This window comes from Cuculus canorus, chromosome 3 (genome assembly GCF_017976375.1).
Source record: "Cuculus canorus isolate bCucCan1 chromosome 3, bCucCan1.pri, whole genome shotgun sequence".
Classification (NCBI taxonomy): Eukaryota; Metazoa; Chordata; class Aves; order Cuculiformes; family Cuculidae; genus Cuculus; species Cuculus canorus.
The window spans coordinates 70878579-70892585 of NC_071403.1; the positions used below are offsets into that span (position 1 = coordinate 70878579).

General features: G+C 46.8%; 1 protein-coding gene across 7 annotated transcripts in view; it reads left to right on the forward strand.

Moving 5' to 3' along the window:
* The window catches only part of ALK (ALK receptor tyrosine kinase), a 298563-nt gene that overhangs the window by 227794 nt on the left and 56762 nt on the right, over positions 1-14007 (forward strand). For 6 of the 7 annotated variants that reach the window (XM_054063538.1, XM_054063534.1, XM_054063535.1 and 3 more), the window contains exons 7-8: positions 2484-2615; positions 4527-4627. In XM_054063538.1, the coding sequence (XP_053919513.1) occupies positions 2484-2615; positions 4527-4627 (233 nt within the window). Of the gene's footprint in view, positions 1-2483; positions 2616-4313; positions 4449-4526; positions 4628-14007 lie in introns of those variants that run through there. The other variant, XM_054063540.1, reaches the window with a different exon arrangement.

Below are 14007 nucleotides of genomic sequence, written 5' to 3' on the forward strand. Positions count from 1 at the left end.
CACTGGGTTAATTTCTGTCCCAGCAATGGACCCAGCCCAGCAGAATCTTTCTGCAAGGGAAATGGCAAAGCAGCAACGAGTTTCTGTGCAGAGCTCCCTGAAGGTTCCTGTCTTGCCTACACCAATCCTTTTCCTTCTCTCTTGATCAAAAGTTGTGCCTCTAGCAACAAATTCTAACCCCTGGCAATTCTGAACTCGGCAAAGCCTTCAGGCATTACAGGGCCGCTGGCTGTGTGGAGAAGTATTTTCCCTTTTCATGCTTCATTTCTGGTAGAATGGGACAGGCCGGGTTCACTAGCACAGAGGCCACTGCAGAAGGAACTCGGATTTAAGGTTATGGGCTTTTAAGTTCTTTGGGTAGATTTTTTTTTCTTCACTAAAGCCTTTGACAAAGTTTCTTACAGCATTCTGCTTAGGAAACTGGCTGCCTCTGGCCTGGACTGGCGCACAGTCTCCTGGGTGGAAAACTGGTTGGATGGCCGGGCCCAGAGAGTGATGTTAAATGGAATTAACTCCAACTGGAGGCCAGTCACAAGTGGTGTCCCCCAGGGCTCAGTGCTGGGTCCACCCCTGTTCAGTGTCTTAATCAATGACCTGGATGAGGGGATCGAATGCACCCTTAGCAAGTTAGCAGACGACACTAAGCTGGGTAGAAGTGTCGATCTGCTTGAGGGTAGGGATCTGAAGAGGCTGGATAGCTGGGCTTAGACCAATGGTGTGACGTTTAACAAAGCCAAATGCGGGTCCTGTACTTGGGGCACAACAACCCTGTGCAGTGCTACAGACTAGGAGAAGTTTGGCTAGAAAGCTGCCTAGAGGAGAAGGATCTGGGGGTGTTGGTTGACAGCCGACTGAACATGAGCCAGCAGTGTGCCCAGGTGGCCAAGAAGGCCAATGGCATCTTGGCTTGTATCAGAAATGGGGTCACCAGCAGGTCCAGGGAGGTTATTCTCCCTCTGTACTCGGCACTGGTGAGACTGTACCTTGAATACTGTGTTCAGTTCTGGGCCCCTCACCACAAGAAGGATGTTGAGGCTCTGGATTGCGTCCAGAGAAGAGCAACAAAGCTGGTGAGGGGGCTGGAGAACAAGTCTTATGAGGAGCAGCTGAGGGAACTGGGATTGTTTAGCCTTGAGAAGAGGAGGCTGAGGGGAGACCTTATTACTCTCTACAACTACCTGAAAGGAGGTTGTGGAGAGGAGGGAGCTGGCCTCTTCACCCAAGTGACAGGGGACAGGACAAACGGGAATGGCCTCAAAAGGTGCCAGGGGAGGTTCAGACTAGATATCAGGAAAAAATGTTTCACAGAAAGGGTCATCGGGCACTGTTAGAGGCTGCCCAGGGAGGTGGTGGAGTCACCTTCCCTGGAGGTGTTTAAAAGACAGGTAGACGAGGTGCTCAGGGACATGGTTTAGTGGCAGATAGGAATGTTTGGACTCAATGATCCATGAGGTCTTTTCCAACCTGGTGATATTATGATTCTATGGTTTTCTGCCTCTGAGAAGTCCTCCTATGTTTGGTAAGGGTCCATACGACTTTTATTCTTGTGTGTTTTATAATGTAAGTCTGAAATTTCACCCAAAAGATGAAACTGCAGTATGTGATTGATTTACATCTGGTTTTGAATCAGGAGCGTGCTCCATCCACTCTATAAATTATACCAGTTACTGATTTTTTTTGTGCTATTAAAGGATGGAAAGTTAGTGTTAAAGTTAAAAAACTCCTTGAACTTAATTACCTCTCAAGCAAAATCTAAATCATCCTGAAGGCTTGAAAGTAATTTGGCGAGTAACAAGCTGAACACCCTGCAGCTTAGCTCTACTTCATAACTCAACTAACAGCTGCCTCTTAAGTCCTCATAGTGCCCTGTTCTCATTGGGTCACTGTTTTCCCTGTCCTGTATCCACAACCTGCATCCCAGTCTTACTGAGGGCTGAGTTTTTTGAGGTGTCTGTCACCAATGATGATATCCAGCTGGCAGGTTCCAGCAGGCACAACACCTGTGCCTCATTTACTTCATTTTCCAATAGAGTTAGACGAGCTTTCCCTCACAAGTGCAGCACCTGTGCTCATGAGAGCTGGAATAATCAAGGTGCAGACAGTTGAGCTGGGCTGACCGGAGACTTAGACTGTAAGGGAGGGGTATCCTGTTAGGCACTGACCCCTCTCCATGATTTCCCTCTGTGAGGCTGCAGAAGTTCTGGTTAGAAAGCTGTCTCCAAGGTGTAACCTTGAGTGGCTTTGTGTCTGTGGAGCTATAGAGGGCAGGTATGTAGGAGACCTCGAAGTGTACACTCAGATGTGTCCTCTCGTTCAGATGTGCCAAAGTGAGGAGTCCCTTAGTCACAGTTGGGGAGTTGAATCGCTGTGCGTTGTCTGCATGCCCAGGGCAGCCCAGTCAGATAGATATTCCTGCAGCCTGTCCTGTGAGTCTCCTCCTCAGCTCACCTGGGTTCTTCTGTGTGTCTCTTTCTCTCCTGCAGAAAACCTTCCCTCTGGCTTTTACTGTTCGTTCGAAGAAGGAGACTGTGGCTGGATGCGAGGCTCTTCTGTATCCCATCCTTCTCCATGGCGGATTGGAAGCCCAGAGCACAACCGTTTTCCTTCAATAGAAGGTGAGTGACAGTGAATAGTAAGTGCAGAGAATGAACAACAGAGAGCAAACAAGGTACACAAGTGGTTGGGAGAGGGAGTGAAGCCCAAGGCATGTTTTCCTCTGCACTTACCTATTCAGCCTTCAGTGGAACAAAAGCCATCTTGGCACTCCAGTGTGCTTTGGATGAAAGACTGCCTTGCTCATGTTTTCTCTTGAGGATACAGACTAGTACTTCAGGTCACACCAGATCCTAATCCTGAACTTTTCTGAAGAACTTCACACCAACTATTCATCTGCGTGACCCTCCTCCATACTCAGCTGATACTTTTCTTTCAGGTTTTCCTATTTACTTCCTCTCTTTCTCTGTTCTGCTTCATTTCTCTCCATCTTGTCTCCTAATTTTTCTTCTCTTTGCCCACCTTGTCCCTTGAATTCCACCTCTGTATATAACTACTCTGCATTTGGTTCCTCTACCCAGATTCCAGTGGTTCATTTCTAATCCTTCTCATACAAACCATTGAAGGTTTATACCTTGGGCATGGAATTGCTTGAGGTTTTGAACCACTGGGCTGATGGCTGGGTTTTGGCAAAGAGGCGACCTGCTAGGATAAGCTTTTTCCTGATGCAGTGACTTAAATCATTGAGGCAGTTATTCATAGGTTCATAGACTCATAGAATGGTTTGAGTTGGAATGGACTTTAAAGATCATCTAATTCCAACCCCCCCACCACGAGCAGGGACACTTTCCACTAGGTCAGGCTGCCCAAGGCCCCATCCAACCTGGCCTTGAACACTTCCAGGGAGGGGGCATCCACAACTTCTCTGGGCAACCTGTTCCAGTGCCTCCCCAAGCCATTGTGAAGAATTTTTTTCCTAATATCTAGTCTGAATCTTCCCCTCTCCAATTTAAAGCCATTCCCCCTCATCCTGTCACTACATGCCTTTACAAAAATTCCCTTCCCAGCTTTCTTGTGGCCCCTTCAGGTACTGGAAGGTCGCTATAAGATCTCCTCAGAGCCTTCTCTTCTCTAGGCTGGACAACCCGAACTCTCTCGGCCTGTCCTCATATTGGAGGTGTTCCAGCATTCTGATCATCTTTGTTGCCTTCATTGCTGAGGCACTGAGCAACTGAAGATGCTACAATAACAGTGGAGATAGTAGTGTGTGATCCCAACATTGCTTTAGGAAGATAGATCCAGGGCGAGACATAAAGAGTAGATGCTCTGTGTTTGTGAGAACTGGCATAGACTGTAGCGCGTTTGTGTATCTGATGGCTCAGCTCATGGGGTTGCAGACCACAGGGTAAGAGAAGGGTAGGTGAACCTGGAAGCAAAAAGGCTGAAAGGGAGCGAGCAGCAAAGGGTTGCTGGGAAATTATCTGCCTGTGGGGTAGGGACAATTTCAGTGAAAGCCCACATACCTCTCAGCAGTGGTGCCCTCCAGAGTTGCTATATGCAGAACTACACACTGCTATATGCAGAACTGCCAGAGCAGAACCCGAGTGTTACCACTGCCCATGTTCCTCTTGGCACAGCAAACGGTAAAGGGCAGAGGGGCCTCCAGCTGCATTAACATCACTGTGGTAATGTTTTGCCATAGCTCTATTTTGTTTTGGGATTGGCCAAGATAAACATTGTCTTTCCAGTTACTTTTTGCTCATAGAATTTTATTGTTCATCCTGGCCAGGAGCATGACTCTGAAGCTGTGGAGGAACAGGAGGTAGCTGTAGGGGAAGGCACACAGATTTCTTAAAGGCATTTCCCAAGCGTGTTTGTTGGGCAAAGCTGCATCCCTAAGACACTGAAAAACCGTCGTGCTCTCTAGCATTTTCCTGTACCAGAAGCCAGCTAATGTAGGTCTGGGGAGGTGTCACAGACCCTGAAACCAGGATGTGAGTGCTGCAGTTTGACTTTTCTCCTCTTTTATCCAGGTTGTGCACTCCTCCTCAACACCAGCAAGGCACCAGCAGTAATGAACACTGACATGACCAGCCCTGCATTTCCAGCTCCCTTGAGGAACTCCCCCTGCGAGGTAAGTCCCTGTGTCCTCTTTACTTTTGCAGTTTACAGTGTTTATTTTGTGTCTGACTCTGATTTTAAAATACATGCACAAGGCCAGTAGCACTGCAAACACTTTCTCTGATGGCTTATCTGTTTATGCTTGTTAAATGTCCCTGTGCAGGGGGAGGATATGGTTAGCTGCTTGAAATGCCACAAACTGTGCTCCAAGAAGCTTGATGTATCTTGTCCTCGTATTGCCTCACATGATGTATCACAGTCTTAATAACTGTAAGGGTAGGGGGGCCATAAACACAAAGAGGAAACATTGTATTTGCAAGATCCAGGGAAGGCTGGGCTTCAGGAACATCCCTGAGCTGCTCAGGAAACAGGGTGTGAGCTTTCTCAAGTGCAGCTGGGATGTGAGCTGGCAGGTTGTCATCATGCTGCATCTCAGACCTCCCAAGCCACATGAAGGCTGCATTCACAGGTGCACTGAGGTACAGCAGCAGAGATAAGTTCATCTAGAATGGAATCAGGTTCTTATTCAAGCAGAAAAGCTGTTAACAATCTTAAAACATCATCTTAAGCAAGTACACAAGGCCTGCCAACCCTGCGGAAGCAATTTTCATTTCCGAGTCAGCTGTACTGCCAGTTACAGACCTGTCTGCATCTTTTCTCTCTGGTCTGTGGCCTCACATATTGTGTCATCACGGATAGGGTTTGTTAACAATTTAGGGTTGTAAACCGTAGCTAGTGACTTAGAGAGCACTTCACTTCTGGAATGATCACCCTGAAATGTCACACAGTGTCCTGGACCCTGGAGCACAGGGAGTTGGGAAAATTGATCCTAACAAAGCACAGTTTAGTGTTGGTCAGCTAAACACTGAACAGAAAAAAGAGCCAGATTCCTCCTGTTCCACTGATCTTGAAATGCAGGAAGGACAAGAAGGGATGTATTAGGAAGTTGTCTGGAATGTAAGTACACAGAAGATGTTTTTTCTTTGGGTTGAAGTTTGGTTCGGTTCACTTCTGTTAGATCACATAGCAAAGTGCATCTGGTTTTGCTCCCTTCTTCATGTGCTCCTGCTTTTGGAAATGCATTCCACTTTGGTTTTCCTCTCTTCTGTGACAAAGGCATATGCAGGTTCTGAATATTTTAACACCTCGTTCTGCCATGGATGAGGCAGAGTGTTTATTACAATCCACCTGACACAGGAATTGGAGTGAATGATTTCCCAGTATGTGTATATTTTTTCCATGTGTACACAACAGTACAAATAATTAAACTTGCCATCGGGGGAGAAGCTGCCGTGTATTTCATCTGCTCACGTGCCATCCCACCTCCATCACTCCCTTTGGCGCTTAAACGACAATCTGGACTCATCCAGCATTGCAGCTGTCGGTAATAAAGAGTGAAGGAGTTTGGCAAGGGTTTTGTCTCTTGCCTTTTCATACAGTGTAAAAGCTTCTCCTCTCAATGAGACCCCGGTGGCTTCACAATCTATTTTACTGGAACAATCTGTCTGTGAGCAGAATAATTTAATTCCACTTTTCAGCACAACACAAGGGGAGAAAGGAGATATTCCCCCCTACACAGTCATTCCTTCAGTAGGTGCCAACAAACTTTGTTATAGTGAAATTATAGCCAGAAAAGAGGTGGTGACAATACCATAATGCTGTTTTGTATTTATTCACCTTCAATCACTCCCCAATGGAACTGGCTCAAGTGCAGCGCTGAAAGATGTGTTTCCTTCTTCCTGTCACTGCTGACAGCTCTGCCTAGCACGTCACTGCCAGGACAGATTCTCTGGCTACTGAACCCTCACTGACAAAATTCACTCATGATTCATGGGACAAAGAGACCTCAGTGAGTGTGTGCAAATTAGACCCGTTTATTCCTCCACAGTGGGAGCAAGCCATAAACCTGCCTTCCCTCTGTATTTGATCCAGTTCCCATGCTCCTTGAGATATCTGCTTGCTCTCCTTGCATGCTCCCTCATATGATGGCTGGTTCTGACAGTTGATTCTGTACCCTAGAGAGGTTTGGCTCAGACTCGCACCCTGCACCAGTATATATTGATGATGGAAGCTGTCCTTAAGCCTGTCAACACCCTTCCTCTTCCTTGCGTGCTGTCCTTACCCTGGTGTCAATGTGCCTGGCTCAGCTGAACTGAGGGTGAGACTGCCTGTGTTGCCCTGGCTGCTCAGCCAGTGCACTTCTCCCGGGTAAGAGGAGCTTACCCCTTATCTGGGCACAGAACTTTATCAAAGACCATATCCTACAGTTCCTGAGAGTGGCAGAGAGGCTAGCAGATATCCTTGGTTCTCTGATCTTGACTGCCCTCTCTTGTCCCCCTGCTGCATGGAAGCACTGGGGCAGTACCAGACCTGCTGTTCACTGAACCTACAGTTGTTTCCCCTTATCCCCTCGTTTGTTTTTATGTTAGTCATGTTAGACGATTATGCCCACCATAGCAAATGCTGACACCCTGCTTGTAACCTGGGGTGTACGTAGGAATTGATTCTTTCAGCCTCAGCATGAGGAATGTTACCTGCTGCGGTGTAGGGTACCAGGCTGGAGGAGTCTGGGGTTTGTGCAGCACATCCGTAAAGCCAGGAATCTGTGCTGATAAAGAAGCAGCCAAGCAGTCCACACTGAGAACCAGCCACAAGGAGTTTGCTAATGCTTCAGGTTTGTTTTTTCTCTCACTCAGCCTGGCTGTTCAATCTTCTGCTGGCAACATTGACAACTGCACAGTCCAAGAAAAGGGCTGCTGACAGCCAGGAAGTTTGTGGGGTGGCCAGGCCCAAACGCCTTCCATGCTGGGATTTGAGTGGCTCTTTACAGCAGTGCTGCCACCAGCACATGGAGACTCCACAGCCTGGATGAGTTTTGGCAATTTTATTGCCGCTGAGGACAGGACAAGCATGAGGTTCGTTTTTGGTACTCTCTCCAGCTTAGGTTCATTGCCTGGAGCTCACTGGGCTGCCAGCAGGCTGTGCTCCCTAGCATTTCCCATACCCTGGGGAATGGGAGAAATTAGCCTGGCTGCTCCGTGCTGCTGTCCCACATCCAACACAGAACAAGAAGGGGTAAAAATGCCTGCAGGAGATACGGTAATAAACACAGCCACTACTCTCCCACACATATTTGAGACTGGCACTTTGTGTATAGCTTTGTACTGCCCTTTGCTCCTGTTTGTTTTGAGCAGCTCTGTATTTTCCTGTTCTTTGTTCTTCAGTGCTGTTGGCAGGTCAGTGTCGTTAGTTGTGGTGCTGCCCTTTGTTCTCGGTTCAGTTAGTTTTTCTCTTTCCTTTTGTTGTTTTATTAAATGTTGGCTGGAGTATCCTGGCTTCAAAGAATCTCTCTCGTTTGCGGTTCAGACAGACTTTGGTATCTTTTTACGTTGCACAGTCAGTGGAGTCCTTTGCCTCTTGACCCCGTTAATGGCGCGTTTGAAACCAGTTTGTGTAGCAGAGAGGAACCATGGCCCTGCTGTTAGACCTGGGGGAACGTAGGAAGTGGCACGCGTAGTCCGTGAGGAGATGCTCTGTTAGTCTGAAGTACCCGAAAAGGGCAGCCTCAACAAAAAGCTCAGGAGATGCTTCAGGAGCCAAACTGAGTCACAGTGATCAAAAGTGAAAATTTAACTAGCATATAAAAGATTGCTGGATGCAAAGCAAGTGTAATTGAGCACAGGAATGCACAGAAAATGTGAAGAATTAATCTAGACCATGCCCTGGTGTAAAGGCAGGATTTATAGAGCTTGAATAATAAAGCACAGCATTACTTGCCCCTTCTCTTCACCTCCGAGTGGGAATTGGTTGGCCTGCACACAACCGACAGGCAAAGAGGATCATGGGATGGGGTGGACATCTCCTCCCACTGAAGAGAAAATCAATGTGCATACCATCGGTAGCTGTGTCGCTGACTGGGAATCTGGGAAACCACATTGCTATAAAGTCTGAGGGAAGTGCTATCATATCGGACACCACCCCTGGCAAAATGGAGTTGCCTTGCTGAGATCGATAGCCCATGGGTGCACAGCGTCCAGGCTGTAATGGCCACCTGCTTCTCAGTATTTTGTAAAGATACTTAAAGGGGACTTATAAGGAAGCTGGGACAAATCTTTTTAGCAGAGCCGGTAGCGATAGGGTAAGGGGTAATGGTTTTAAACTAAAAGAGGAGAGGTTTAGGCTAGATCTGAGGAAGAAGTGTTTTCCTTTGAGGGTGGTGAGGCACTGGCCCAGGTTGACTAGTCATGGCTGCCTCATCCTTGGAGGTGTTCAAGCCTAGGTTGGATGTGTCTTTGAGCAACTTGATCCAGTGGGGGTGGACTGGATGACCTTCATTGTCCCTTCCAATCCAAACTGCTCTAAGATTCTATGTCAGAGAGCTGGCATGGGAGTGTCCCAGATGTCCAGGGCACACTCGCTTTCATATGAAAGCTGGAGACTCGGTTCTGGCCTCCGACATCTGGACAGAGAGGCAGTCCCATCTCCCTCAGTCCTGGCATCATTGCTTTACAGCTGCAAAGTCATGTACAATGACTTGCTTTTCATTCCACATTTCAGGGATGCTCCTTGCAGGCTGCATCCTCAGGCTCTGAAGGATGTTGTGGAACCTGTGGATCACGGGAGCCACACCTGTGTCTTCCTAAAGAGTTTGGGCTTCTGGCATGAAAAGGTGTAAGACCAGGTCCATGGCTGCCGCATTCTGTGAGGGCTTGGTACAGCGTGTCCCTGTGGGACAGTGGCAGCTCCAGCTCTCCTGCGAGAGGGTGTTTTGTGGAGGGTTCTGACTGTTCCTGATGGTTGGAAGTCACTGCAGGAAGATGAGCCAGCTGGAGAGTCGTTAGAGAGGCTGGGCTTTGCTCAGCATGCGGGAACCTGGGATGGACCTCAGTGCTGTGTGAGAACTAACAGCCAAACAGGCAATTTTAATGTAGGCTACAGTAAAGCAGGAGAATAATGACAGAGGTGATGTTGCCTGGGTGGTGGTAGACTTGAAATTAGCCTTAAATGTTACCATGTGCACCTCCGCAGAAGAAGGTGACTCTGCCAGAGGGACTGCACTGTGATCAGGAACCAGATCATTTTGTTTTGCATCCACAGACCCTGGGTCAGACATTCTAAAGGCTATGAGTGTGCTGTAAAACAATGAGAACAGGTTGCTGTGGCAGTAAAAGAGCTCTGTGCTTTTGGCCGTCTTTAAAATAATGAAAGTCTTTTTTCCACTGCTATTTTGACATTCCAACTCGCTGTTTCCTGAAAGCCGACGTGATATTGTGTCAGTGAATACTGAACTAAGCCAGGCTTCTTCTAAGCCTGAAATGACTTTTTGACCGTAAATATGTTTCTCTAGAAAATAAATATAATATGTTGATGTGAAACAGTCCAGGTGAGATTTGCCCTCCCATTTGAGTTTATAGATACGAAGGTGTTTTCATCCTTTGTAGTTATTAATTCTCTTCTCTTTTCCGTGCCAAACTGTTGTCTGTTTTTAAAGCATGTAAATCAATAACATAAATCATTCCTGGAGTGCAGGCTGAGCTCCGTGCTGACACTTGCACAGCGCGACTCTCTCTATTTCTTGGGTTTCAAATAGCTGAGAAGGGTGCACGGTAATAACATTGACTCACAGCATTTACGAGCATGAAAAATGCAACGTGGATTCCCTCTGGCACGGCCTTTTGTCTGCTTTATTTTGCAGAATGTTGTTAGCATCGTTTCTTTATTTTAAAGTGTCGGTTTTGAAATCTGCACAGCTTGTTCACAGTGATCTTTTCCTGATTTCTTTGCCACCTGCTGCCGTGGCACTGGATGAGGGTCTGGTACATCGGGAATCTCTTGGCAGCCTGGTCACTCCACAGCACTCCAGCTGCAAAGTGATGAACTCTTCCTCTTTCTTTTATTGTCACCTTTGTTTTTATGTTTGTTTCCTGAAATGAAGGTGCTTTTATTAGGTGCTTGATTTTATAGAAATAAACGTAAGCAAGGAGTAATGGGAATAAGTAGCATGAGAGTCTCTTCATGTAAACTACAAACTTCTCCTGCCTGAGTGGTTAAAAGCTATGTGATCAGGTCAGGTATTGTCTTTTTATCACTTATATTAGGTATTTTCTTGCACATCTGGGTCCTAAGCAGAAACAGAAGTATCAGCAGACTGCAGGAGAGGCTCATCTTGCACAGTTGTTGATCTGGCCAAAAAGCAGAAACAAGACCTTTTGGTCATCATTCTCATTCCTAAGAGTCCAGGCTCAAATTGCCAAGTGCTAAGAATAGCTGTCTGCCTGCGGTGTGGTGTGCAGCGATTGTCCATCTCTAGTAAGAAAACCAGTATTGCTGATGTGATGAACTTCATGCCCCAAATGCACTTCACATTCGTGTCAATGCTCCTGAGATGGGCAGAGGTGTCTGCAGCTATGGTTGAGTTCAGTGTAAGTCATGTTCCAGGTTGCACCTTCAGCTTCTGTTTACCCATGAGGTGTTTTCAAAGCACTACTTACATTTACTAGGTCAGCGTGTTCACATCTATAAACACCTTCTGCTGGTTCCTGTCCAGTGAGAGGCAACCCAAGACAAGAGTTAGGCTTTTCAGAAAAATAAATGTCTGTATTTCAGGAATCTACAGTTCCTAAACAGGGAAATTTTGAGCAGTTCCTTTGAGCAAGTGTTAGAGGTGAGGGCACGAGAACTGATTAACTGTCAAGGTGTAAGGCTGGGGTGCAGCACTAGGATATAGGTGTTTATCGTGGGCTCTGTCTCCCTTGCATTTCCACCAGATCAGTTGAGAGTGCTCCATTTACTGTGTCAGTGGGTTTGTGTGTGAACAGCACATCCGCAGCTATGGCAGATTCTGAGGCTGAAAGCAAGGGGCCATTGGGCCAGTGTCTACCTGCAGTGCTTAATTAATTTCCCAGCGATGTTTACAGCTTCTGAATGTTTTGCTGCTGGTTTAGCATGGAGGGAGCTATTTGATGTATAACGTTAGGGGTATGCCACCAGCAGCCTAGATTCAGAGTATTCCAAACATGTCGCTGCACTGCTTACAGGACGCATCACGTATGTAGGACCATCTGCCATCATTGACGCCGTGTTCTGTAGAACGAGTGCCAGTCTTGGAAGTCTTTACTGCAGCATCCAACTCATCATCTGCTCTGGTTCACTTCAGCAGGTGCGAAGAGACCTGGACCGCCCCACTATGAAGCTTGGAAATCATGGATATTGCAGCCAAAAATGCACATTTGGACGCAGTGCCAGTCGATTCGCTCAGAGCCAGTTCATTAGAGCCTGTGTATTGCACTTTGCCAATGAGCTGATCTCCCACATCTAATGCCAACTGTGTCTTTCCTTCAAACAGCTGACATGTGTGCAAAGGCATCCATTCCAATGCAACCACTCCAGCTTTTGCTCTCATGTTACATTAACACTATCAAAGGCTTGCTCTTGACTCACTGCTCACCACATAGATGTTGCCTCTTGCTGTCTGGCAGGTCTCCAGGAAAGACAGAGGCATGAAAGCTCCTGTGTAGTTGGAGCTTCAGGGCTTTACCTCCCAAATGTTGAGCTATCAGAATGGCATGGTGAAGCTGCTCCAGCTTACCTGTATTAGATTTCACATAGTGCGCATTGCAGTAAACTTAGCATCAGAGTCCTAAATGTGCTTCACATCTGGGCTCTCAGTCAGAGGAGCTGCTCTCCCTGCTGTAGGGTGAGCACTTCAAATGTCCACTGGCATTCCGAAGGTATTTAAAACACCAAAAATGTTTCGTCCTGACCAGTTTTCTTAAGGGAAATTGCTTCAGAGGCTGAAAACTATCCTAATGGTATTTAAGGGAGAGCAGTCCTCACTGTGATTTCAGTGATCTCACTTCATAGGCATTGGGAGTATAAAATGCCCGCAGGTTCTTTACTCTTGATTGCCAGCTGCCATCAGGGCCGTGTATGCACTGGCGGTTCAGAGTGGTCATGCAGACACCAAGTTTGAAGGTGTCAGCCTTCTGCACCGTAAACCTTTGCCCACAGCCTCTTCCATCAGTGCTGGTTCTGGTGAACTCCTGGGTGTGAGCTCAGTCCTCCCTGCCCATCCCTTCATGTCCTAGCTGAAACAGTTCTTTTCAGGCCTGCTCAAGTCTGCTTTTTCTGTCTGGTGTCTCTGAGGTGAAACCCCTTACAATTCACACTGTGGTTTCCTGTCTGATGCTATGGAAGTGGACCCGGGACTCCATGTGTCCCTTCCCAGAGCTGGGGTGAGAGTGAGCTGGTGGCCAGCCATGAGCAGCGGCTTGTAGCCAGGCATCCTGTGGTCTGGTGGGGCCAGGGAGGATTTGCTGAGCTCTTGGAAACCTGTGCGCTGGTCTGGAGGTCAGAGAGAGGTAGTGAGGTGGGTTCAGGGACCCAAAGCTGCGCATCAGTTCATAGACCTTCCCCATGCTGTTTCGTACGCACTGATGGTTCAACAGGCAGGATTGATCTCTGGCAAGGGCAGGGACTTTTGCAGTGTAGAGAGGGAAGAACCACATCCAGACTTTTTAGCTTCTCTGTCGTAGTTGTGCAGTGCAGTCAGAGTCACTTCTGGGTCTGTAACTCTGACGGCAAGGAAGTGAACTGTGCTCTCTGCCTAAATTCAGTAATGGTAATCCATGTGATGAGTGCCTAGGATTTGGTTTCACCACTTGTGAATGTCAGCTGGGAATGATAGCAATCCTTCTGTCCTTTCCACCTCTGAATCTAACCCATCTGCCAGGACAGACTTCACCATGAGACAGGACACCAAGCGGGATCCAGCAATTGTATTTTATGCTGAGCAATGGATATGGACATTCTATGCTACCCTAGCAGGAAAGTAACATTATTGGGTGTTCCTGTGTGAAATATCAATTCAACTTCTAGCCTCCTGACTTAGGTGTTGGCTTTGCAATGTTAAAAACCAGAGGGCTGCTTTTAGCATGCATGGATACTCAATATTATGCTGAACACTTTGAGTCCAAAAATCCATCATTATGTAGCTTTAATAACTCATTCCTTCAGCATTCCTCTGCTCGTTATTGAGATGGAGCCTGGCTCCTGTATGTAATGTATGTATGTATTTCACTTGTGCTCTTTATCAACAAAGAGCGAACTCTTATTCTGCACAAGAAAATTAGCCGTCCCATAACATGGATTCTGTGACTGGCCTGATGTAGGAGGGATTGTTTTCCTTTTTACACAACAAGGGAGAGAAAGTCATAAAATGAGAAGACTGTATTAAATAATTTTACATAAATTAATGCATAGAAATGGACTAAATTACATTAAACATAACAAAAATGTTAGAAACCCAGTTCCATAAAGTATTTTAATTAATAAAACCCCGAATCATTACTGAACTTTAATTGGAAAGCCTGTAGATACTTGGAAAGAGGTAAG